At 41.7% G+C, this 27,975-nt stretch overlaps 2 protein-coding genes across 5 annotated transcripts in view; one reads left to right on the top strand and one right to left on the bottom strand.

Moving 5' to 3' along the window:
- Window positions 1-116: 116 nt before the first annotated feature.
- mrps18b (mitochondrial ribosomal protein S18B) lies at window positions 117-27,328 on the top strand. The gene is made up of 7 exons (XM_072370848.1): window positions 117-236; window positions 475-643; window positions 721-818; window positions 915-983; window positions 15,231-15,297; window positions 16,426-16,485; window positions 27,046-27,328. Exons 1-7 carry the CDS (start codon window positions 156-158, stop codon window positions 27,240-27,242), a joined length of 741 nt encoding a protein of 246 aa, XP_072226949.1. The 5' UTR covers window positions 117-155; the 3' UTR covers window positions 27,243-27,328.
- abcf1 (ATP-binding cassette, sub-family F (GCN20), member 1) overlaps window positions 27,313-27,975 on the bottom strand; it is a 39,583-nt gene continuing 38,920 nt past the window's right edge. For all 4 annotated transcript variants that reach the window (XM_072370818.1, XM_072370819.1, XM_072370821.1 and 1 more), the window contains one exon: window positions 27,313-27,602. In XM_072370818.1, the coding sequence (XP_072226919.1) occupies window positions 27,436-27,602 (167 nt within the window). In that variant the 3' untranslated portion in view covers window positions 27,313-27,435. The remainder of the gene's footprint in view (window positions 27,603-27,975) is intronic.

Raw genomic sequence — 27,975 nt, 5'->3', positions numbered from 1 at the left:
ATCCCACACACGGTAATAAAAATGTCTGTGTGTGTCGTTTAACGTACTGATAAGTTATTTGATTTTGATTTTTTTTTCTTTGTAAAAAACCGTTGAGAATAGCTGCGCTTCGCCTGATCTTTCAACTTTCACCTACAACCCCACTTCGGCATAAAATGGCTGCTTCCATACGGATCATCACGAAGGTGTTGTGCCGTCTGTCGCCTTCAATTTTACATCCATCTCGTCAGTATCAGGTATCATATATTAGTAATCTGATAACATGCTCTTTGAGTCAATTGTGTCTTGTTTGCAACAAGGATTTCGCTAACAAAAACCTGAGTGTATGCAACCTGTGATCTAGCTGCGTTAGCTAAGAGTATCCGTTATACTACGATGTCATGTATGACTTAAAAGACCAGCACGGGACAGTTGTGGATTCTTGTGGGATGTTGTAATGTGATTTCTGCTATTTAATTTTTTTGTTTCATGCAGTGTTGCCTGCGGGGGCTGCCTGTGAGCACCCGTCCAGCGCTCTCTCTGCTTGAACATCCAAGTCACCATTTCTGCAAAGTCGCGTCGCTGCACGATGAAGCTTCTTCTCAGGCCACAGAGGCTCTGTCCCGTTACAAGGACAGACCCTGGGATTACCTGGAAAGCGAAGGTACTAAAGTAAAATTGTGTCTTTTTTCAAGGACGCACTTAAAAAGAATTCAACAATATTATCTTTTTCTGTGATAGAGTATATAGAGAGGTATGGAAGTAGTCATGTTTGGGCAAACTACAGGAGGAACCACAAAGGGGCCATTCCACCGCAGAAGACACGCAAGACTTGCATTGTATGATTTCTTTTATTCCTCTAAAAATATTTTTATTAGTACAGTACGTTAGATTTCTTCTAAAAAAAACCCAAAACAATAACACTGTTTCTGTAGAGAGGAAACCAGACATGTGGGAACCCCTGTCCGATTTGTCGAGATCCAAACATTATCATCCACCACCAGGTAGGCAACATCATCACTGTCTCTGCATGTTTAACACACACATGACTTGATGAACATGATCAGTTACTTCAAACAAAGTTAATTTAATGGATTTAGGTGCTTATAAATCAATCAAAAACTCACCTGCTATCTTTATTAACTTATGTTACTTTTTAGTCATTCTTCTTTTATAAAAAAAAATGTAATTGTAAACTTAGGAAAACGCAGCCAAGTGTGACAAATCAGTTTCCCATCCTTTATGCCCTGATGATGTCTTATAAGAGCTATTTCAGACTTGTAAAGTAATTTCAATCAATGATTGTAGGCCTATGAAATGCATGGAAAATGTTTCAGTGTCTCTTTTTTACCAAACCAAAATGAATGATTTTATAGTAATGCACAATATCAGTTTCCACACATTAACACTGGCGATGTTCCGGAGAATGTGCAGAAAATTTGATTTATCTTTTTCTCAAGTTGAGTTTCACACTAGCTCATCACTGCTGGAGATGAAATCTCCAAGCTGGAAATGTGAGGGAGTGGGCATGATGCAGAAAGTACTCTGTGGAAATGTGTTGGGAACAGCAGTTAAGGCTCCTTATGGTGATGATATGAGTACTGTACGCATCTGCACGTATCCACAATAGCAGGGAGCGAGAGAAAAGCAGCATACAGGTCAATAGAAAGGGCAAACTCACCGGCGCACACACACAGAGCAGCAGCAAATGTTCCTGCATAGGTATTGACACGTTCATTCATTGTCAAACCTGCTCATGCTCAACAGCAAATGTTGTGGATATTTATGTTGTGACATGACACAACTTCAGAACATCTCTAGAATATTTTAGGACCCCAGTTCATTAAGGAAGCATTGGAGCTCCTTTCCTTAGTATTTCTCTGATCATTTTGACAATGTCTGACTTACTTCCAGCTCATTTCACTCTGTTAGGAAGGTTCCTGTGTAAATCTGACTATTCGCCCGGACCCCCTGTATCCTCAGTTTGATGATAACAATTTATATTAGCTATTTAAGACATGATCAAAAACAATGTTATTGCCTATATATATTTTTAAAAAATCCTTTTTTAATGATCTTGACTTTAAATTCGAGGACATATACTTGTGTCAAGTAGTATTGTAAAGCACTCAGAATCAATGAATTAAGAATCTGTTTATTTGCCACAAAAGACCGGAGATGGTGAAGGAAATAAACTCTTTGCTTGGTCTTCATGCAGACAGCTTAAGTTGGATCTTTTCAGGATGACTGATAGTCTGTCACCTGGCTTGTTTTTCTCATCAATATTAGCAGTGATAGTCCAGTGGTGAACTAAATACAATCCACTCCAATTTTTCATTGTGTTACTATGAAGATAATTTTAATCACTCAACTGTTTATTCACACCATGTTGATGTAGCTCAGATTCAGTGGCTTAAGTTGACAGTGTCACAAAGCGTTACTCTGGTGACCTGAAGATCTGCTGCAGAACACACCACTTCCTCTTGAGGTTAATTGCAAAGTTTTAGATGTAAAAGAATCAACTTTCTCTTTGACTCTGTTCCTTATGACATTCTTTGAGTGTTGAGATTCCCGCCAATTGAATATATGGTACATGATTGCAGTAGAGCGCAATATATGCATTATGTCACCACAGGAACAGACTGTATCCACATTCAGTCAAACGTCAGGGTCAGATCCCTTTCCCATGTCTTCTGCAGAGCTGAAATGGACCCATTGCCAAGAGTCTGAATCATCGTAGAATAATAGACAATAATGCCTTGTGCCCCTTTCCATAACTCTTAATAATATTATCTAGGCGTTCTACATTTTGGGGGAGAGATGCAGCAGACCCAAAAATCCCCACCAACATATGTCGAAGTTGCAGGTACCAAAAAAAGAGAGACGTAGGAATCCTGAACCACTGCACCAAATCTAATTTAGGACTTAATCAGATACTTGAAGAGACATTTAGAAAGCGATCAAATTGAAATATACGAGCAACCTTGGTCCAAATTATTTTAAGATGAGAGATTACTGGATGTGTTTTTGCTCTTTTACTGAATTTAGTAGACAAGACTTGCATGGGTGATAGAGGGGCCGTTACAGCTTGTTCCATACAGTACCACGGGGAGTCCTTTCGGGAGGGAGAGACCAATGGGCCAGGTGCCTTTTAATTAAAAGCATAGTAGTAAAACAGCATATTTGGCAGCCTTAAGCCTCCTCTATCAGCTGGTCTTTGTAACTTGCTGTGGTTCAAATGGGGGCGTTTACCATTCCAAATAAATATCTTGGATATCCTGTCAAACCTTTTAAAATAATAATAGGAAATTTCTAAAGGGTGGGACTAGATAAGATAACTAAGTTTGGGTACACAGTTCATTTTCAAAACTTAACTTTACCTGCCATAGACAAATTAAGAGTTGCCTCTCTCAACATCGCAAGAAGTTTTTTGTAATAATGGGTCAAAATTGACATTGATCAAATCTTTCAGCTGTCTAGGAAATCGGATACCCAGATACTTGATACTTTGCTGAAGCCGCTAAAATGCGCCTGGATGGAAGGCAGTAGAGGGGCCATAAGCTGTCAAGGGGAGTGCCTCGGACTTGGACCAGTTCACCCTGTAGCCAGATAATTTTGCAAATTAATTTATGATTCTAAGAAGACATGGTACAGAACTGCCGGGGTCAGACACCAGTAATAAAATGTTGTCTGCGTAAAGCATCAATTTATGTACCATCCCACCTACAGTGACACCCAGGAAATTAGTCGCCTCACGTACAGCTGCTGCAAGAGGCTCAATAGCTAAACAGAAGGGCAAAGGAAAAGGGGACGGCCCCTGCCTGGTTCCCCTACCCAACATAAAAAAATCGGAGACAAGCCCATTAATCCAAGACAAATCAATGATGTAATTACACTGTCTAATCAGTTTGCTAATATTTTTGAGACAAGGCAAGTTTATTTGTATAGCACAATTTCAACGTCAAGGTGATTCAAAGTGCTTTACAGAGACATTAAAAAATTTGAACATTTAAACAAAACAAAATATTTAAACACCGTATTATAAGCCATGGTGCTCACAGCCTGGGAAAAAAGTAGCGGCTTATAGTCCGGAATTTACGGTATTTAGTTGTGTCCTTAGCCACTCTACACTTACTGGGTCCTGTAGAAGTGAAGTGTAAGTCGCCGCCATCTATAAGACTTTCTCTCGCTCTGGGGTAATAGGTTTAGGCCAACCCAGGCATGGTCAGGAATAATAATATTCCCTATTTCACAACCCATAGTTGAGGAGATAGGTCTGTGGCAGTTTTCACAAAGCTTTTTGTCTTACTGCTAGGAGTGCTCCCAACTCGTGCTAAAACATTTTATGTAGGAGTTTTTCCTTAAAAGTAATTCACAAACCCGCTGAGACCTACTCATACTAAGGATAAATCACTAAGAGTTAACTAAGAGTGACACATTGTACCTAAAGCCCTTAGAGATGCTATTACAAACATATGGTTTACAAAAGGTCTACTTTTGGGAGTTTGTTTAAAGACTGAACTCTTCAGACTTTTGAAGAGCTCTCATCTCAGTATGGGCTACCCTATACTTATGTCCTCCAGGTTAGGCACTTTGTTATCTCTGAACAAGGAGGCCATCTTTTACCGTTGAAAGAGCAACCTCTAGATAAACTGGTGCATACTAAACAGGGAGTGAGGGGGTTGATATCCCACTTTTACTCAGGAATTTCTCAGATTAGATTGGGAGGAGCTAAGAGTGAAAAGCAAATGGGAAGAAGATCTGGAGTGTGCTTTCAAAGAAGGGGAATGGGGAAAAATTATGTACTAGTAGTCATTGTTTTTCATTTAAAGGGGAACTCTGGTATTTTTAAACCTAGACCTTTTTTGACCTTAACATGACCTTATGGCTGCAGCACAGCTCAGTCACTCCGGTACGAACACCCATCTTACTCAAAGTCGTCGTTCACATTGTCAAAATTTGATTAAATATCCTTCCATGTTGCACAAAACTAGCAGTAGCAAACTTCGTGTGAAGTTAGCTGACTGTCACAGAGAAAGGAGTAAATAAACTGTGCTCCAGGGGGGCGTGTGGATGAAGTGGTCCCAGTAGAGGTGTGTATAGAAATCCCTCCGTTAGCACTCCTATAGCCGCACGTAGCCACATAACAGCACCTATGAGCTAACAGAGCTATACTACACGTTCGTTCATTCATTCTTCTTAAAGTATTGGTAAAATAAAGACAGATAATGCCTTATTTAGAGGCTGTATCGTCCCTGCCCTGTTCACTCCGTTATATGGATATACGCCGATCGCGAGTTATTTAAATAGCTTCCGAAGGACGCCGACTTTCGCCAAACTGTTCTTGGTGAGTAGATAAACATATTTCATGCCAGAAATAAGGTCTAGGTTTAAAAATACCGGAGTTCCCCTTTAACTCTAGACACAAACTCACACAATACAATCTTATTCATAGAACTTACTATACCCCTGACAGACTACATAAAATAAAGCCTCAGTATTCCCAGTTTTGCCAAAGATGCAAATCTGGAATGGGAATGTTGGTACTTATGTTTTGGACTTGCCCTTGTCTTAATTTGTATTGGGTGTCTATACTCAAAGTGCTTAATTGCATTATAGGACAATTCATCCCCACAGAGCCAAGAGTAATCCTCCTGGGCGACACATCTTAGCCTACAAAGTGCTTAATGGAACGTTGGTCCCAGGATTGTCGTCTAGCAGCTCCTACACCACGCCTAAGACAATCCAAACTCTGTTCATGTGTCGTCCCACGATGGTGGAATGACCTACCGAGCGCTACCAGAACAGGGGCGTCCCTGTCTATCTTCAAGAAGCTCCTGAAACCCAGCTCTTCAGAGAGCATCTCCTATCCCAGCACTTACCTTGTACTTCCCTACCCCCTCTATCTCTGCACTTTATCTTTCTGCTCTTCCTTCTATGCCTGCACCCTATCTCTACTCTGTCCCCTCTGACAGAGTCGGACTCCTGGGTTCCTTCTATGTAGCTTATTGTTAGCTTTTTATATAGCTGTTATATCTTCATTTGTAAGTCGCTTTGGATAAAAGCGTCTGCTAAATACATAAACATAAATGTTAAAAGTGAATTAAAAAAATCATCTCAAATTTATTCAAATTGCCCTTATCACAGTCAACAAATGTAGCCATGCTTTCGAAAGATGCACCACCACCTACACTTGCTAGATGGACAAATGAGCTAGCATTGTGCATACCAAGTGAAAAGATTATGTACGTGAAGGATAAACCTGGAGAGTTTCAAAATATCTGGGGTGGTTTTCTAAGTTATGTGAACGCAGGATCCCCAATAGAGTAATCCTTTTATATTTATATAAGCCTGAATCTTCAATGTTAGGTGATTGTTATACATGCTTATTCAACAACTGCTGCTGTTTTTAGCTTTATTTTTATTCACTTTGATTTATTTTTTTAGATTTTTCTTTCTCCTTATTCCAGTCTCAACTAATGCACGGTACAGTGGCTATTATTTACTCCCTCTCTGCAACAATTACGCTATGTGTTATTTTCATTTGTCTGTTTTATAATATACAGGTGGTTTGTATTTGTTCTTACTTATGTAGACTGGTACACACTCTGTAGGAATGGATGGTCGAACCTGTAGGTTGGGTGGGAGGGATGGGCTGACATGATATTTTTGTGTATTGTGCTACTGTTCAGCTCTGGGGTTGTTATGTTGAAAAAAGAAAAAACAATAAAGATATTGTTTTAAAAAAAAAAAAAAGTGACACACTGTTGCTATGGATCACGTCGATTCTCGTGCATGACTTTAGACGTGCTCAGTACCGTGATTGGTTGCTTGAGTGCAGGCGGTCTCGGCGAAACTCTTTGCCCACAAACGAGCCCACTAAATCAACGAAAAATGAGAAAATAGCCTAGGCTACAAAGTAACTAATAGTTATGGACAGTTAGGAGAATACACGCATGATGACAAGTTTGTGCAGACTACAATAATAACGTTATGCACGTTAAAGAGAGAGAGAGAAAGCAAACAATACAAATACGTCAACTGCATTAAATCAATGAGGTAATTAATTTGTACCCTGCAAATGATCAATTATCCAATGAGCATATTTCCAGCATTTAAACCCTTTAAATATCAGCCGCTCATGTCCTCCTTCATTATGAGCGAAAGAAGGGAAGACGCCGTCAAACGCAAGTGAAAGCCCAATTGGTCCCAGGACCAATTGTTACTGTTGGCCCAGTTTGTCTGGAGAGGAGAGGGATTATTAAGGGGAAATTTGACTTTGACTTTACCAGTAAAAAGAAGCGAGAGGCAATATGCCTCAGCATTTCCCAAGAATCATGGATAGAGCCAGGCTATTTGCAACGACATCAAGAATGTTAAAATTTGCATCAAAAACAACCTGCATATTGATGGAGTGGACTTTCTTTCGATTCACAAACACGTCCTCGTCTATTGATAGCGCAAATATTTTTATATGCGTCCCGTCAATAGCACCGACCACACCGGGCATGCCTACAATTGCCATAAAGTTGGCTTTGATTCTGTGCAGTTGCTGATTGTCCAAAGGAAACCGGATAAACTGTTGTATGATATGTGGTCTAAAGAGCGCATTGATGATTTGGTTTATGGCACGGCTGACTGATGGTTGTGATATTCCTAAATCGCCGGCATTGCAAAGTTGCATTTGTCCTGTTGCTGAATATCGTAGTGTTGCCAAACATTTTGTCTACGGACTGATCGGGTTATTTCTGTTAGTCAAGGACGTTATTGCATCAATTCTCCAAAACATTTCGTCTTGCTGCAGCCATTTTCTGTTTCTTTGTGAATAGCTCTTACTGAGTTAGGAGTCCTCTCGAAGACTTTTAAGCTCTCCTAGAGTTAGGTGCTACTTTTAGGCCTAAAATACTTTGTGAATTGCTCCTGATGGAAAAAAATTAAAAGTCCTTAATTTAAGACTGACATGCCCATTATTTTTAGGAGTTTCTCCTAAATTCGCCAGTTAGGAGCTACTTTTAGCCCTAAGATCCTTTGTGAAAACGGCTACTGGTGTACAGTTGAAAAAAATATGTTGTCCATACCAGAGGGGTTCATGATCCTCCAAATTTCTATTAATCTCAAAGATTGGCAAATTCTTTTTAATTCTGTAAATGTTTACTGAATTATGAAATTATAACACCCTTGCTCTTGCTAGAGCCTATACTGTAAAACAAAACATGTCCAACCCATCCTGCACAGAGCTTCTCAGACTCCTCTTCTGACATGTTTCTTGGAGAAACACCATGTCACAGTTCTTGTTCTTAAGCATGGTCATGTCTTTTTTCTCTTGACAGGGCTCCCCAGTCCACTTACATTCCAAGTAGAGAGACGCATTAAACCTATTTGTGAAGACATGCCTGCCTTCACATTAATAACACACAACCATTTATCAAAAACAGAACTGTTACATGGTGGTGGTGGTGACAAAACGCAAACATCCCCATAAAACTAACAAAACAAAGAGTGTGTAACTGAACCTTAACTTTGCACATTTGTGCTCGCACAGAAGTCCTTCCTGAAAAACTCACCCCCCGCTCATTTAGTTTTTTCTTGCAATCCTTGAATTTGTCGCGTCTCATCTTGGTGGCTCTACTCCATAACCGTAGTGTTTCCCGAGCTCAGCTTGCCTTTGTTTCTCGCTGCTCGCATCCCTGCATCCTGGTTTGACGATCTCAAAAACCTGGCCAGTACTGGCCTGGGTCTGTCTCCTGACACGGGCTGGCGCTGGCTAGCGACCCGGTGAATCCCCGTTCAATCTCTCGTCTCCCCATTATGTTCAGTAAATTTGGCAACAGCTCCTTCAGAAATCTCACCACGTCTCCTCCCCTTTTGCCCTCCGGAAAGCCGACGAAGCAAACATTGTTGCATCTCGAGCGATTCTCCAGGTCTTCTAATTTGTCCCATATTTGTCCGACATCTGTCTTGCTAGCTGGCGGGTTAGCTTGCCACTCCTGCTCGGTTATTTCCAAGTACCCCACTCGCTTTTCCACGTCATCCATTCTTGTAATTAAGAATCTCCACCGACGCAATGGTGCGATGTACTTCTGCCAGGTCTTCAGAAATCTTTGTTAGTGTTAGTAATAGGGCTGCCACAAACGATTATTTTTATTAGTCGACTAATCACCGATTTAAAAAAAAAAAAAAGAAATAAATAAAAAGAAATAAAAAATATTCCGATTAGTCGACTAATTGTCAATTTTATCATACGTAAATTTTATGTAAAATGTACAGCTTATCGCACCAGAATGCAGCTGTTCTTATATAACCATCATTAGCTTTCAGCTTGGAATGTTTAAGGTATATGCTAACAAAAAAAAAGACAATTAATATCATAGTTAATTCATATCATAGAAATATGCAGCTTCTTGCAACAAAAATTATTTAACTTTGTAGCAAACACAGAAAAATAAATACTTAAGGTTTTCTTTCCTTCATTTGTCTCTGGTATCAAACATAGCTGCATTTAAATCAAATGAGGTAAAAAGTTTTGGTCTCACTGACTCAAATATAACACCAACATGTTCAGTATGGACTCAGTCAGAACATTTGCTTGCTGAGGTGTGCATGTAGCTAGCTTTGTAACAAAGCTGTCCATTGAAGATGAACGTACTTTTTTAGCACTGAAACGTAACATTAGCCTTCCTATTCTAACACATCAGTGTTATAACGTTACAGAAAACACATGAAATATGTGTGCTAAGGCTAATTAATCAAATCGTCATCACTAATGTTAACGTTTACAGCTATCAATATGAGTAGAAAGTTAACTCTCTGTTTACACTTATTTTAGCTGCTAACTAGCCAGTTAGCTTACCAAGATGACGGTCCCTCTTCACAATCAGCACAACAACATGCTTCTTTTTCAGGTGCTCGTTCATCATCGTTGTGCTGCCGTGGAAGCCAAGTTCTGCCTTGCAGATATTGCATTGCAAACCTTTTTCTTTAGTCTTCTTAAACTGCTCCCTTCTTAAAATGCTCGCACACTTTCCGTTGCCGGGTAGCCATGATACCAGAGCCCGTCTGGTTTAACATCCTGTGACATCACGGCTGACCCCCAGTTACCACTTCTGCGCATGTGTGTCAAGAACAGAAACGCAGATGCAGCAGTGGAAGGTGCTGCAGCAGCTTTGAGAGATTGTTGAAAGATGAAATTGTTGAAAAAGGAAACAAATTAGTCATCGACAATTTTAATTACTGATATCTTGAGCTATGTTGTTAGCTTGTTGCTGCTCGGGCTCGTCAACTCTATCTTGATCTTGCATCTTGGCATGGCCCGTACGACCATAGATGTCTTTTAATGTCTTTTGCACCCCCGTTAATTAAAAATTAGTATACTGGATGGAAATATCTCTGGTGTAAATGTTTTAATAAAGGTAGCGATGCAGTGAGGAGCTCCCTACTCCATGGCCTCTTCTCGCATCGCGTCACGTGACTCCACATTGAAACATTAATAAGTTACCGGAAGAAACCTCCATCAGAACCAAGAAGGGTGGCCATCTGCCTCAACCAGCTGGGGGCTGAGAGGACAGGAAAGAGGGCACAACAAATACCGTAACACCAGACCAGAGATACCTGCTGAGAGAGAGAAACACAAGTTAATGACAACAATGATGTCTGTACATGGAGAGTAAAGAGAGGAGAGGTGCATCATGGGAGCTCCCCCAGCAGTCTGGGCCTATAGCAGCTTAACTATGGGATGTTTCAGGCTCACCTGAGCCATCCCTAACTATAAGCTTTATCAAAAAGGAAAGTTTTAAGCCTAATCTTAAAGGTAGAGAGGGTGTCTGCTTCCTGAAGCCAAACTGGCAGTTGGTTCTACAGAGAGGGGCCTGATAACTGAAGGCTCTGCCTCCCATTCTACTTTTAGAAACTCTGGGAACAACAAGTAAACCTGCAGTTTGGGAGCAAAGTGCTCTGTTAGGAAAACATCTTACAATGAGATCTTTAAGATATGATGGAGCTCGGTCATTAAGAGCTTTATATGGGAGGAGAAGAATCTTAAATTCTATTCTGAATTTAACAGGGAGCCAATGAAGAGAAGCTAAAACTGGAGAAACATGATCTCTCCTGTTAGTTCTCATCAGAACTCTGGCTGCAGCATTTTGGATCAGCTGGAGGCTTTTCAGAGAATTTGACAGCCCAATAATAAGGAATTACAGTAGTCTAATGGAAAGTGGAAATCGTACTTAATTGTAAAATAACTAAATTGGGAGATCAAGATCATTTCATCAAAGATCAAAGTATGTGTTTCTGTGTCAGAGCAATGTAGTTTTCTATAATTGACTAGTTGAGATTGCTGAAATATGTTTAAATCCATCTGTGTTGCACATATTGCATAAACCTATATGGTAGATGGGGTTTATATGCCACTGGAGTGTTTTGAATGATAAAGCAGAAACCAGAACAGTTGATTCATGTCAACATAATATGTACCTGTGTGAACTGTCAGTTGGAACACCTCCTGTCTGTACTGCCTGTTGTCATGGTGATAATACTATTAACATTCTATGTCGGGGCAGAGAAATGCACTCAGACTTTGGGTCCAACCTCTCCATTTTGTGGAAGAACTATAACTCCATCTATCACAGTATTTACACCGTAGGAACAACAAGGCTTTGCTCATCAGATCAGTGTGCCATTTGTGTTACTGAGGCAGAAATTGTGTAAATTAGAGCCAGTTAAAAAAGCTGTCTCTTTAGCTTTGGGGAGTAAATGCTTCTCCTACTTTGTATTGTAGTCTATCAGGCATTTGGAAGGTACTCCTGTGATTTAGAGGTTTCTAGTTCAAACATTAAAGTTTTGATGGCTATGAAAGTCACATTGTGAATGAGAGGACAAACTTTACTACATTTTGATGGTAAAATTGTGCCTGTGAATTAAAAATTGTGGACACAGTGTCAGGTTAACACGCTATACATGAACATTCTGTCATTGGAATGCATAGTAAGCTCAGAAATCACCAGAAAATGGACAAAATTTTAAACTAATATATGCCTCAACAGCATTCACTCAAATATGACTTAAACCAGCCTAATGCAGTTCCTTTAATCTCAATTAAATTCAACTCAGATATATATATATCACCAAATTACAACAAATGTCATCTCAAGGCACTTAAACAATATAGTCCAATTTAAGCCAATTGGAATTCAATTCATTGTAATCCTAATCCAATCAAATTAATTAATTTCAAAATAATCAAATTCATTCATATAGAGTCAATTCAAAAACAATATCCTAGCTAAGGAAACCAACAGATTGCACCGAAACTTGTCTTCAGTTCAATCTCCCGTCCTGAGCCTCTCTGTAACAGAATGCTGTGATCGATCGTATCAAATGCAGCACTGAGATCCAACAGGACAAGCACAGAAACAAGTCCGCTATCAGAGGCTAACAGGAGATCATTGGTAACTTTCACCAGTGCTGTTTCTGTGCTATGATGCACTCTGAATCATGACTGAAACTCTTCAAACAGATTTTTTCTATGTAAATGATCACAAAGTTGAGCTGCAACTATCCTCCTGTCTTTTGGTTCTCATAATACTATGTAGCAAGCAAAAGTGTTTTGACTGTCTGAACTTGTCTTTCCATAACATTAAATGGCTAGTAATGCCTTTTCCCATAACATTGTGTGGCCAGCAAGCATAAACAATATAAATAGCAAGAGCACCATTTTGTTGTCAGACAACTCTGAGCAGCTTCCTGACAGGTTGTGCGGACTTGTCTCTTTCTTGCAAGAAATAAATGTTTTGTGTTAATCGTATCCAGCGACTCTGAGCCTAATTTTAAGAGAATTTTTCTAACACCTATCAACAAAGACCGATTGATCAAATCCAATATGGAAGTGTCAATTAAGGGGAAAACCTCCTTGAACAGTCTGGTTGGGATTGGGTCTAAAATACAAGTTGATGGTTTAGAAGAGACTATTGCTGTTGTTAGCTCAGAGAGATCAACTGGACAGAAGCTGTCTAAATACAAATCAGGTTCTAAAGATACTTCTAAAGCTGCTCTACTTGATGATACATCAGTGATAATAGTGGGAAGGATTCCATTAATCTTCTCTCTGATAGAATCAATTTTATTGATAAAGAATCTCATGAAATCATCACTGCTGAGAGTTAAAGGAATACATGGCTCAACAGAGCTCGGACTCTTTGTCAGCCTGGCAACAGCGCTGAAAAGAAACCTGGGATTATTCTTATTCTCTTCTATCAATAATGAATAATAAGCAGTTCTAGCTTTACGAAGGGCTTTCTTATACGTTCTTAAACTATCTTTCCAGACTAACTGAGACTCTTCTAAATTAGAGGAACGCCACTGTCTCTCCAGCTTTCTTGCAGTCTGCTTTAAAGCAGCTGTGAATTATACCAAGGAGCCAACCTCTTCTGACTGATTACCTTCCTTTTCAGAGGGGCAACATTGTCCAGTGTTGTACGCATTGAAGCTGTAGTGCTGTCAACAAGAGAGTCAAGTTCTACTGGAGTAAAATTTAGGTAGCCATCCTCTGTCATATCTGCACATGGCAGTGAAGAAAAGGATGATGAAATCAACTCTTTAAATCTGGTTACAGCATTCTCTGACAGACACCTTCTATATGTAGAATTCTTCTCAGAAACCGTATAGTCAAGTAATGTAAATTCAAAAGTTATTAAAAAAGGTCAGACAAGACAGAGTTATGAGGGAACACTGTTAACTGTTCACTCTCAATGCCATAAGTCAGCACAAGGTCAAGGGTATGATTAAGGCAGTGAGTAGGTCTGTGAACACTCTGAGAAAATCCAATAGAATCTACATGAATATTAAAGTCACCCACTACAATGACTTTATCTGTACTCAGCACTAACTGGGATAAAAACTCTGAGAATTCAGACAGAAACTCAGAATAAGGGCCAGGTGGACGATACACAACAACAAACACAAGAGGTTTTTGTGATTTCCACTTTGGGTGGGAAAAACTGAGAATCAGAGATTCAAAAGAGCTAAAACTAATCTTGGGTCGAGGACTGATTAGTAACCCTGATCTGAAGATAGCTGCCACTCCTCCTCCTCTGCCTGTGGTTGGAGGAACATGAACATTTAAATAGTCAGAGGGAGTTGATTCATTAATGCTAACATGATCCTCCTGCTGCAGCCAGGTTTCTGTAAGACAAAATATATCAATATGATGATCACAGATCAAATCATTCACTAACAGAGACTTCCAAAGGAGAGATCTAATATTCAGCAAACCACATTTAATAGTTTGATGTTTTTGTTCAGTTAAAGTTTTTTGTCTTAATTTTCGGAGGTTTTCTGGGTTGTGTTATGAAATGTTATGGGAGTTCATTGATGGTCTCATGTGGGCCCCTGAGTCATTTACATATTTACACTGGTTCATCAAGTGTAATATGAGACAAGTAAAGAAGCTTATGGGCACTTTCTGACCAGAGCTGTTTGGTCCGCTTTAAACGGACCAGAGTTTGTTTCCTTAGATGGTCCGCTTCGTTTGGGCAGGTGTGAAAGCTCATACAAGCAAACTGTTTCATCTGAAAACATGGATCTCGGTTAGCTTGCAAGTAGACCCTGGTGCAGTTCACCTTGGGAAATGCAAATTAAATATCCAGCTAATGAAAAAGAGGAAGTGACATACCCTGCCTGGCGTTTGTGTAACCACAGCAGTGTGTTGTAGTCTCTTGCACTCTGTCATCTTTTTTGGTACTGTTGCATTAATTTAATTAACAGAGCAACATGCTGGATACCTCGCTGCCTAGCCTCATGCTTTTTGCCTTCCTAAGCAGCTGTTGTAACTGGGTGACATTGTCCAGATGATTGGTCCGCTTTCAAAAATGTAGTGTGAAAGTGAAGTAAACCAAACGAAAGTGTGAATTTTTTCAGCATTCTCCACCCAAACAAACTAAGTCACTAGAACTATCCTGGTGTGAAAGTGCTCTAAAATAATGTGTGACAAGTTGGCAATATGTGCAACCTTTTAATTGAATCACAGTTCATTCCATATAAAAAATCCAAACAGAATTGTATTGAATTTTCAATGTTCAGAAAACCTGAGGTAACCAATAAATAGTCTTTATTAAACTGCATTAAACTGTTGAAAGACCTTATGACGAAGTCTTAGTAGTTGAAATGTTTGTGGTGATCGGCCGCTTTCTCTTGGGAAAACTGTTAAATGGAAGGATCTGATCACCACTGATCACATGCTGCTGGTTCTTCTCTTGTAGAATGTGAAGCTGCTGCAGCAGTTTATCAGTCCCCACACTGGAATGGTATATGATCCCACTCGAACTGGTAAGTCACCATTTCATCTGTTAATGCAGTGTTTTCCAATCCTGGTCCTTAGGGCGCCCTGCCCTGCATGTTTTACAGGTTTCTTTCCACTATCATATCAGATTTAAACGAGTTTTTTTTTTTTAACCATGCTACTGCAGAGCTATTGAGCTGTCCCATTTATCTTAATCAAGTGTGTTTTAGCAGGGAAATATTAAACATGTAGGGGAGGGGGTACAAGGACCAGGATTAGGGAACACGAGCTTCTTTCACATGTCAGTTGAGCATTATCGGTGCTAAAAGCTTTCTTAATTAACCCGGAACTGTTCCCCCTCATAACAATTCAATTCAATTTTATTTATATAGCGCCAGATTACAACAATTGTCATCTCAAGGCACTTAAGTAATATAATCCAATTCAAGCCAATTGGAATTCAATTCATTGTAATCATAATCCAATTAATTCATATAGCGCCAATTAAAAAACAATGTCCTAGCTAAGGAAACCAACAGATTGCACCAAAACTTGTCTTCAGTCCAATCTCCCGTCCTGAGCCTGAGGGACTGTGGAAAGGAACGACTCCCTTTAACAGGAAGAAATCTCTGGCAGAACCAGAACCAGCAAGAAACCTCTGGCAGAACCAGAACCAGGAAGAAACCTCTGGCAGAACCAGAACCAGCAAGAAACCTCTGGCAGAACCAGAACCAGGAAGAAACCTCTGGCAGAACCAGAACCAGGAAGGGTGGCCATCCGCCTCGACCAGCTGGGGTTTGAGAAATTACAAGCCAAACAGAGGAGACTCGGCTCCACATCACTGTGTCCTCTCACACATCAAGTCAGCATCACAGAATCAGCTGAGTGTCCAAAGCACCGCTGGTTAGAGTGGCAAGTTCCACAATGCCAGCTTAATGTGTGAAAGCACATCTGAGGTGGGATCGTTTCACCTCTGTTACTTCCTCCCTTGCTGGCATAACAGCAGCAGATCGACATCCACACCCCCCTCCCGCATTCATATCTGTACTTTCACACACGATACAATGCTGGCTTGCAAAGGCATTTGTGAAATAAACTCTGTTATTGCATCAACATCTTCCTTGCAAGTCACTGATTGATTGATTGATTGATTTTTTTGCTTCTCCTGCCTTCAGGTGTGTGTATGAAGCAGCAGAAGAGGTTGCACGAGGCCATCAAGACCGCACGAGATCACGGTACAGATTACAAAGTTTCTCAGAAATATCAAGTATCTTAGGTGCCTATCCAACTCAACTTAATTTTGATCTTTTTCTTTTTAACCCCATTTAAGAAAGCGGGGGGGAAGCCAATATATTTCAAGTTTTGAAAGTGTACAGCTGTCAATAAGTCACTGCAGTGCCATTCAGCTTCCACAGATCTGTGCACCTGACAAGTGTGTCTTCTATTACCCAAGGTCATGTTGTTCAGTCATCTTTGATATGGAGTGTTGGCATCCAGCTAGAGGATGGTAATGGAGAACAGTTTCCAACTTTTCCAAACCATCGTACTCCTCTGTCATTTCAGGAGGGTGCTAGCAATGAGGGCTGACTGTAAATCAACGTCATATAAGCAGGGCTCTGACTAATCCCATTTTCAAACACTGTTATGCCACACACCTTTTTCTGTCACAGTGATCAAACAAACTCAAAACCTATGATGGTGTGACAAAAAGAGGAGACCAACATTGCCATTCTTGCCAACTTGGTGATTCCAAGTCAGATTTAGATCTCTGTCGCGCAGCAGAAACACCTGTCTGTATCATGGTAAATATTTGCCAAAGTGAACGAGCTTGAAGATTTGATGTGAGAACTTGTAGTTGTAGCTGTTGATGAATATCCTAAACTGCGACATTTGCATAGTGGTTGGCTTCTTCAAGACAGTTTTTGAAAGAATACTAGTCTGGCTGGCTGCTGCTAAAGACACAAGGCGGACTGGCCAGAAACGCTGTGGACTCAGATGATTCAGTTGAATCGGTTCACTGACTTCATTCCAGTCAATGAATCCAAGTTGCAATAAACAAGTGGTTAAATACAGTGATATTTGTTATGTGGCTGATATATTTTATGCACATGCAATGATGATGGTGATTATTATTATTTATTTATTATTATTGTCAGTAGTAATGGTTAACAACACTGACTCAAGTGACTCGGATGACTTTAGTGAGTGACTCGAGTCCATGAAATGATCTGAGTTTACCACCACTATCCATGGGGTATACACAGAAAATGTTGCAGTTTAGGGTATTCATCAAGTAGAACCCTGGTTATCTGATGAAAACTCACAGCTTAATTTCAAATGTGTAATGATACCATATTTTATTACCAAAATGCTGAGGGTGAAATGTTTTGGGTTTTTTTGGTACTCACTGAGTGAAACGAATAAGAAAACACAAAAACACACTCACCCTTCTTGTGGGCGGCACCCTTCCTTCCAGCTAGTGTCCTCTACCAGAGGCCTGGGAGCTTGAGTGTTCTACCAAGTATCTTCGCTGTTCTTAGAGCTGCGGTTTTCTGGACAGAGATCAGAGTTCCTGGGATCATCTGGAGCACCGAGTGCTTTGATTATCACTGCTGCCTTCAATTCCCCGGAATCTTTTCAACTTCCTCCTTCTGCCCTTGGTATTTTTCGAGCTTCTTGTATCCTTCTTCTTGATGTTGCTGTGACTTGGACTTGCTACATCCATAACTACTGCCTTCTTCTGTAGTTTGTCGAGCACCATAATGTCTGGCTTGTTGGCCATCACCTGCTTATCAGTCTGGATCTGGAAACTCCCACAGGATCTTAGCTCTGTCCAACTGCACCACTTTTGGAGGTGTCTCCCATTTTAACTTTGGGACCTCCAATCCATACTCGGCACAGATGTTCCTGTACACTATACCTGCTATGTGGTTATGGCATTCAATGTATGCTGTATCTGCCTGCACCTGCTATGAGCTGGATGGTCTCACAAGCCTCTTTACACAGCCTACACCTTGAGTCCTGTCTGATGTGGTAGATTCTGGCCTTTATTTGTTTTTCTTGTGCTTAGCGCCTGTTCTTGAGCTGCCATGATAAGTACCTCTGTGTTGTCTTTCAGACCAGCGTTTTTTAGCTGATGATAGGGCTTCTTAATATCTGCCACTTCTTCAAGCTGTCGGTGGTACATGCCGTTTAGAGGCTTATCCTTCCATGATAGCTCCTCGTCTTCCTCCCTGCTTCCCCTAGGTTTCAGCAGCCTGAGACATTCACTTAGCAGTTCATCACTGGGGGCCATCTTCCTGATGTATTCCTGAATCTTTGTCATTTCATCCTGGATCGTGGTTCTGACGCCCACTAGTCCCTGTCCTCCCTCCTTCCTGTAAGTGTACAATCTCAGGGTGCTGGACTTGAGGCGTTTGGCGTTATGGGGAGCTTTCTTATCTTAACATCAGTGGCTTCCATCTCTGCCTTTTACCAGGTTATTATTCCAGCGCAGTATCTGATGACTGGCATCCTGTTGATCAGCAGCTGGTGTTTAGCACCTCGGGTATTACTTCCAACTCCCCACTGGGCCCCATTCATGTATTGAGCCATGTGCCTACTCATTTTATCTGCCTGACAGGAGCTTCCATGTTATGTGGAGGCAGGTTAGAGCCAGGTTATTGGCTGTTAGTTGGATGGAACTGCCCCTTTCTGGAGCCCTTTCATGATCAGCACTGTCCGACTTTTGGTTAACCAGTCTGGGTGGGTCCCATCCACCATTAGCAGCTGGTGAATTTGTGCTGCTAGATGTTCATGCAGTGCTGTTAGTTCCTTTAGCCAGCAGATGTGTATCGTGTTAGAGCCTGGTGCAGTCCAGATCTTCATACTTGAGTCTCTTTATTGGATGTCTGCCACTGTGATGGTTACTGGTTCCTGTTCTGGGAGATTGCTGTGGTCAGCTCTCAGATCCACTAGCCATGGAGCATTGGTGTTGCCCTGGATGGGTCTATTCTCATCTTATGACCTCCCACTGAACTTCCTATTTACTCTTTTGGCTTCAGCTTATCTAGTGTATTCTCTTCAGTGCCTCAGGTATGGAGCATTTGTTGTATTTCTGAAGCTCTGATAGCTGGCTAACCTCTCTCTATGCTGCCTTGCTTTTAGCCTCCATGAGGGGGGAATGTTCCTTACTGCAGCTGTGGTGTACATCAGCTTATTGGTCTATATCAGCTTTTATTTACATTTGAACAAAAAGTGGCATGTCCAAAATTATTCATACTTTTCTCAATAATCAATAGAAAAGCCTTTATTGGCTATGACAGCAATCAAGTGCTTCCTATAATTGCTGACCAGCTTTTTGCATGTCTCCACTGGTAATTTTGCCCATTCATCTTTAGCAATGAGCTCCAACTCTTTCAGGTTGGAAGGTCTCCTTGCCAACAGCCTGTGCTTTAGCTCCCTTCACAGATTCTGAAGTCAGGACTCTGGCTGGGCCACTGCAAAATGTTAATGTTTTTGTCCGCTAACCATTTCTTCACCACTTTTGCTGTGTGTTTTGGGTGGTTGTAGTGCTGAAATGTCCACTGGTGCCCAAGGCCAAGTTTCTCTGCAGACTGCTTGATGTTGTTGAGAATCTTGATGTGTTGCTCTTTTTTCACGGTGCCGTTTACAGCGGTTAGGTTCCCTGGTCCATTGGCTGAAAAACACCCCAAAGCATTAGGTTCCCACCACAGTGTTTGACAGTGGGGATGGTGTTCTTAGGGTTGAAGGCTTCTCCTTTTTTACGCCAAATGATGGACACATCATTGTGGCCAAATAATTTAATTTTTGTTTCATCTGACCATAAAACAGATGACCAGAAGTCTTATTCTTTGTTCAGATGAGCATTTGCAAAAGTCAAGCGGGCTTTTGTGCGCCTTTTCTGGAGAAGTGGTGTCCTCTTTGGGCTGCGTCTGTGGAACCCAGCAATGTGCAGTGTCCGTTGGACTGTAAGACGTTGTCACCAGCAAAGTCCAGATTCACCACTAGGATGCTTTAGTGGTGATCCTTGGATTCTTTTTCATCTCCTTCTCTGTCCTCCTGGTCAGCACTGGTCACTTTTGACTACCGACTACGTCCTCTAAAATCTTCCACAGTGCGGAACGTCTTGTATTTTTTAGTAATACTTTGCACTGTAGCTACTGGAACTTGAAAACATTTAGATATGGCCTTATAGCCCTTTCCTGACTTGTGAGCAGCTACAATGCGTAACCGCAGGTCCTCAGTGATCTCCTTTGTCTTAGCCATGACTGTCCACAAACCAACTGTAGAGCTGCTGTTTTTCACCTGTTGAGTTGATTAAGACGACTGTTCCCAATGAGCCAGGGTTATTAGGATGCTTTAGAACAGATTGGACTATTTGGAATGGTATATAACTTTCCCATAGACTGTGACAGATTGCTAAGGGTATGAATAATTTTGGACATGCCACTTTTTGCTCAAATGTAAATAAAAGCTGAGATTCTAAATATTATTTTCCACAATGATGCCTGTCTCATTTCCTATCAAGAAAAAACTTGCTGGTTGTATAAAAGTAGCTTTAAGTCAGAATTTGACAGGGGTATGAATAATTTTAGCCATCCATCCATTTTCTTAACCGCTTAATCCACATGGGGTCGTGGTGGCAATATGAAGAGTAGAGAGGCCCAGACATCCCCTGCTACTTCCTCCAGCTCATCCTGGGTGACCCTGAGCCGTTCCCAGGCCAATCGAGAGATATAATCTCTCCAGCGAGTCCTGGGCTGACCTCTGGGCCTTGTCCTAGTTGGTCGTGCCCGGCATACCTCAAAAGGGAAAGGGTCCGTCCAAGAGTACTGCACCCGAGATCCATGTGATATGAAATGTGAAAGAGACGTATCAGCCACAAGAGTCCCACAACATCCAGAGCCTTGAGCATTTCTGGGCGCATCTCATCCGCCCCCGGGGCCTTGCCACCAAAGAGTTTTTTTTTGACTACCTTGGTGACCTCCACTAGGGAAATGGAGGTTGACACCCCAGATGCCTCTGGCTCTGACTCCTGTACAGTAGGCATATCCCTCGGATTCAGAAGCACCTCAAAGTGTTCCCTCCACCTTCCAACAATATCCTCATTTGAGGTAAGAGGATCGCCACTCCTGCTGAGCACAGCTTGACCAAGATCACTCTGACCTCTCCTGAGTTGCCGGATGGTGCCCCAGAACCTCGTTGAGGCCGACCGAAAGTCACTTTCCATGGCCTCCCCGAACTCCTCCCATGCCACAGATTTTGCTTAGCCTCCCAAACGAACCAGGCCCTGAAGGCCTCCGTCTTCAACCTGGCGGCTTCCTGAACTGCTGGGGTCCACCAGCGGGTTCTTGGGTTGCTGCCGTGACAGACACCAATAAGTCTCTGGCTACTGCTGCACGTGGCCGCTTCCACAATGGTTTTGAACAGGGTCCACTCGGACTCCATGTCCCCTACCTCCTCCAGCACATGAGAGAACTTCTCACGGAGGTGGGAGTTGAACTCATGCTGGACATATTTCTCTGCCAGCCTTTTCCAGCACACCCTCATGACACGCTTGGGTCTACCAGATCTGACCTGCAGTTTTCCCTGCCATCTGATCCAACTCATCACCAAATGGTGATCAGTCGATAGCTCAGCATCTCTCTTCACCCGATTGTCCAGAACAAAAAGTCTCAGGTCAGGTAAAACAACAATAAAATCGATCATCGACCATCAATGACCCAGGAAGCTCTGGTAGCAGGTAAACTTATGAGCATCCTTGTGCTCAAAAATGGTGTTTGTTATGGACAGTCCATGACTTATGTTCATGTTTCTGCATTTAGCAGACACTTTTATCCAAAGCGACATACAGGTAGGCGGGTAGGGTAAGGGGGTCTTGCCCAAGGACACCTACTGGATACCTGTCATGCAGGGGATTTGAACTCAGGTCACCAACTTGAAAGTTGACAATCTTACCACCACACTATCACAGTCCCTACTTGCACAGAAATCCAACAACAACTCACCACTTGGGTTTAGATCAAGCAGGCCATTCCTCTCAATCACCCCCTTCCAGGTTACGCAGTCATTGCCAACATGGGTGTTGAAGTTGCCCAGGAGGACTATGGAGTATGCCGGTGGGGCCCTTTTCATAACCCCACTCACTTGCTCAAAAAAGCCTGAATACTCTGAGCTGCTGTTCAGTGCACAAACAACAGTCAGAGTTGTCCTCCTTGCAACTTTAAGCTGCATAGAGACGACCCTCTCATACACTGGGACAAACTCCAACTTTGTGGCAGCCAGCTCGGGGCTTGTGAGTATCCCCACACCCGCCCGGTGCCTCCCACCCTGAGCAACTTCTGAGTAGGGATGTCACGAGAACCGATACTTCGGTACCAAGTCGATGCCACAATTCTAAAAACATGACGGTACTTGTTTTGCAACAGTATCGTTGGTACCGGGGATAAAATTCCCCCGGGCGTAATGTGGCCACCATATACACATACAAGTGTTCCAGTGGGCTGTTAAATTCCAAAGGAACACTGAAGATGCAGCTGCAGCCACAGCTCTGCCTCGACTCGTCAAAAAGAAAAATAGTAAGAGTTGTGTTTGGAAGTTCTTTGCGTTTGAGGCGGATGATCAGGGATTAATAATAGATTGGCAAATACCTATATGCAAACGGTACCAAACAGCTTTTCAGACGATAGGAGGAAATGCTTCCAATTTAGCGAAGCACTTCAAAGACAGACATCCAGATTTGTCAAGTAAGTTTCAAGTCATGTTAATCTTCACTTTGTGTTAATTCACACCCATTGTTCTCAGTTGAACAAACTCCCCATCGCAAATCATGTATCTGCTTATATAGCAAAGACTAAAGTGTGCGATAGGCACAAAGCAGATTTTTTTTTTCAAATTACTAAATCATAGAATATCCCACTATCATGTTTCTGATATAGCCTGATCCCAATTCAAATGGTAATGGTTTATTTTTATTCATTACTTGAAGGCTACATGCCACTCTTCTTTTTCTGTAATGTTAATGGTGTATTATTTTTATTCATTACTTGAAGGCTACATGCAAGCGCCACTGTTTTCTTGTAATGTTCAAATGTTTTTAATGAATTAGTATGTTGAAGTACATGGACTTTGTTTTTTTTACTGTGGTATTGAATTGGGTATCGAGGATCGTGGAATTTCATTGGTATTGGTATTGGACTACTAAATGTCTGGTATCGTGACATGCCTAATCCTGAGTAGGCAAGAGACCATCCTTTATTGAGGAGTTTGGTTCCAGAGCCGACACTGTGCGTGGAGGTGAGCCCAACTATATCTATATCACCTCCACCAAAGGCTCATTTGGTGACAACAGTGGCTGATGCATAGCGCTCTCCTTGACGTCTCAAACATCGTTGGTGACTAATCAACTTTCATCAGAGAACAGCACTTATCCCTCGTCCAGCATAAATGCTCCATGGATCATGCAAGATGATGTGCCTGGTGGTGTGGTCAGGTACCCTTGCAGGTCGTCTAGCATGCAGACCACACTGATGTAAAGTTTGGTCTGACGTGACACTTGGGTGCCTTTCACCTCCCTTAAATGTGCCTGGAATTGAGTGGCATCCATAATCCGGTTTCACAGGGCGCTGTTCACAATGAAGCAGTCATCAGTGTGGGATGTGGACGTCCACTTCTATGCCTTTCTGTGACTCTTCCAGTATTTCTGTATCTCTGTTGCAACCTGTTGATGGCACTGTGATACTCTAAGCTCAGTGGCCACATCCCTCAGAGAACATCCTGTTTGAAGTCTCGCAATGGCGAGGTACTGTTGATCAATAGTTGGGTGTCGTCTTGGTGTCATGATGACAAAATGTGAACAACATGAGGAGGACTGTTTAAATACCAATTTTAATAACCAGGAAATGTATTGGTCGATTCATGGATCAAACACTTGTTGTGAATTTTGCTGTTAAGTGCCTTGTTAGGCTACGTTCACACTGCAGGTCTGCAGGTCTGCAGGTCTAACCCGATTTACTGCTCGAATACGATTTTCTTTTCTTATTTATTTTTTTGTTTGGCTGTTCACATTACCTCTTTAAATGTGGCCTGTCTACGGATTCCTATGTGAACAGCTCACGTTCCTGAAGTGACCCGGATACGCAGTTGATCATTGATTACTTCACGCCCATAGACCACAATGGTGTTTACTGAAGTGACCATGGCAACCGGTACTGCAGGACTGTATGGCTTAATGCTAAAAATCAGGGCTCGCAAGTCTGACGAGACACATGCATTTCAACAAGTTCTCACGCTCACACGACACACATGGCATTTCTCACGCTGAAAAAAAAAAGTATAATGTAAATTTCTCTGGTGCTGCTATCGCTATGGAAATGGCAGGAAACAAGCACGTCTCCCATGAGTCTGAGCAGAGCAACACTAACAACAACACTAGTAATAATCTAAACAATAAAAGACCTGTCCAATCTCTGCTCAGAGTTAAACAGGCTGTAAAAAGCACCACCATAGCACTGATTGTGTCCTGGATGACATCCTAGAGAGCAATATCAGACTGGAAAATGTGAATGTGGTCAGGGAGAACTATTGAAGTTTTACATTGAAAACACAAATTCAATTCAGTTCTATATTTTATTTATATAGTGCCAAATCACAACAAACATAATGTCAAGACTTTAAAGATAGAATCCAATTCATTAAATGTCCAACTATGAGATCTTTAAGATATGATGGAGCTCGGTCATTAAGAGCTTTATATGTGAGGAGAAGAATCTTAAATTCTATTCTGAATTTAACAGGGAGCCAATGAAGAGAAGCTAAAACTGGAGAAACATGATCTCTGCTGTTAGTTCTCATCAGAACTCTGGCTGCAGGGTTTTGGATCAGCTGGAGGCTTTTCAGAGAATATGTGGGACGGCCCAATAATAAGGAATTACAGGAGTCCAATCTTGAAGTAACAAATGCATGAACTAGTTTCTCTGCATCACCCTGAGACAGGATGTTCCTGATTTTAGCAATATTACGAAGGTGAAAGAAGGCAGTCCTAGAAACCAGTTTTATATGTGCGTCAAATGATAAATTCTGGTCAAAAATAACTCCAAGGTTCCTCACTGTAGAACTAGAAGCCAAGGAAATACCATCTAGAGTAACTATATAACTAGACAATTTCTCCCTGAAGCGCTCAGGTCCAAAGAGAACCACTTCAGTTTTGTCTGAATTTAAAAGCAGAAAGTTCTGAGTAATCCAGGTCTTTATGTCTTTAAGACAGGCTTGTAGTCTGACCAACCTATTGGTTTCATCTGGTTTCATAGATAGGTAAAGCTGAGTATCATCAGCATAACAATGGACATTTATGCCATGCTGTCTGATAATGTTACCTAATGGAAGCATGTATAAAGTAAAAAGAATCGGTCCAAGCACAGAACCCTGAGGAACTCCATGACTTACTCCAACGTGTGAGGAAGATTCTTCATTTACAAGAACAAACTGGAATCTATCAGATAAATATGACTTAAACCAGCCTAATGCAGTTCCTTTAATCCCAATAACATGTTCAAGTCTCTGTAACAGAATGCTGTGATCGATCGTATCAAATGCAGCACTGAGATCCAACAGGACAAGCACAGAAACAAGTCCGCTATCAGTTTCACACAGATGTCAAATAAACAGCGGAACCCTAAGTGACAGGAAGTCTGAGAGAGCAGAAGAAATGTTGTTCAGTCGTCACATTTAACCTGAACCAAAAATCAACCCTGAGCTCAAATACAGCTCACAGAAGGAACCCATTCTGTTCAAAACCTGGTGGGCTGGGATGCCACCAAGCCAGGCAATATTTCTCATAAATATGCACAACACTCATGTGATCTCAGGTTTAAGATCAGGTCTGTCTCCTTTTTACAGACAAATGATAAAGAGACCCTGTACCCTGGGTTGTAAATAAATACTTTAACTTATTTTCAGCTCAATGTTGTCACACCTTTAAACAACCTGTTCCTCAATTAATTGTCTGATCCATGCATGTTGCAATGGGGGCGTGACCTCATGCAGGAAAGGGCCACTTTTACAGAAAAAGGAAAACTTAGTTAGCAGACAGCTGCAGCTAATCATTTCGTGGAGCCTGCTGGTGTTGAACACCCTGCTGTGAATGTCCTGCAGCCTCTGGTGGACCATGACGTTTTCCTCCTGAATTTTCTTCTTCACTTGACTGGATGTTTTGAAGGCTTTCATCTTTTGGAAAATCGTTAATTTGGTCACAGATGATGTTGTGTGAAGTGATCATGAAATAAGATAAGAGTTAAGGGATTTCTTTAAATTCTAACAAAAGAAACTTTAGGTTTCATTTAGGAGTTCTGCAGACAGGAAGGTGAATGTGAGCAACGTGAAATATCACCTGTGACTGGCATCACAGCTGAGTTTCACTCTTTAATGGTAACATAAGAATGAGCGGCTCCACTGCAGACCACTTACCTGCTGTAGAAATGATGAAGAAGTGCACACGTCCAAACAGCTCAACCCAACTTCCTTCCTGATAAGTTGTTGAATATAGAAGAGCTGCAATTCCCATCAATTTTATTTCACTTTTGACGAGAAAGCCTCAAACGTACAATGAGGCCAAGCTTCCAGCCCATTATTGTTCCAGCCCCTGTGTTCAGTGTTCTTTCTGCTCTGCAGGGTCAGTCAAAGTTGCTGAAATAAATGTACAATGCAGAGAGTAGAGCTCATTGACCTGGAATCACAAGATGATGTTATCAGCTCAGCCTCGCTGATGAATTAACTCTCTCTCTGTCTCCTTTCAGGCTTACTGCCCTTTCAGATCCCACATGTGGAATTTTCAGGAGAGGACTACTCAAATTCCCATGATGCTGTTGGGTCCACACCTCCTCCTCCATCTTTGACTTCAGGCGACAGCTGGTATAAATGGTACGGGGAAATGGCACCAGACCACAGTGAGGTGGCTAAAGTCAAGAAGACCTACAAAGCTTACTTAAAGTGACGCTGGGATCATGACTGTTGTCCACACATTGTGACTACATGGTTACACACAATCAATTGTACAATAAAGATCATGGTGAAAACATTTATTTAGCTTTGGCAGCTCATTATTTCGCATATGTGATGTCTGATTAGGAGTGAAGTCCAGGACCAGGCTGAGCGTTGGTGTGGCACATGGTGCCTGTGCCAGCTGGTCAGGGGTTAACCTTGTTGACCATGGTCTCTCCCAAAGCCTCCAGCACTTCCCGCTTGTAGTCATCGAAGTCTCCGTCAATCTGGTTGATGGTGCAGTCCTCCACCACCCAGAGCTGGCACTGAGTCTCTGTGATGAGCCGAGCGTCGTGACTCACTATGATCACAGCTGATAGGACAGGGTCAGTGTGTTAGTGGTCCAACAAAACCAATTTACTTCATTACACAATTCACACATGATGTGAAGGCCTGTATCACTGCTTGTTTTGTGGAAGCTCTGCTCTGCTTTTCTTCCTCTGAGGCTGATATAGAACAGTGTTAAATCAGTGTGGCTGGAACAAGTCTGGGCTCCAAAGACTTTTTTTTTTTTTCCATGACCACCAAAGAAATGGTGCTATGTTAACACCAGGGGTCTGGGCCAATAGTCAGATTTACTCAGGAACCTTCTAACAGAGTGAAATGAGCTTTAAAGTCTCATAGTAACGGAAAAGCTGTGTACTGCAGGACAAAGACAAAGGAAACGGCTGTTAAGCTTTGACCCG

Source organism: Leuresthes tenuis, unplaced genomic scaffold, assembly GCF_036924035.1.
Source record: "Leuresthes tenuis unplaced genomic scaffold, fLeuTen1.0.hap1 SCAF_18, whole genome shotgun sequence".
Taxonomy (NCBI): Eukaryota; Metazoa; Chordata; class Actinopteri; order Atheriniformes; family Atherinopsidae; genus Leuresthes; species Leuresthes tenuis.
The sequence above is the reverse complement of the archived record's forward strand: the minus strand, read 5'-3'. Positions and strand labels throughout refer to the sequence as shown.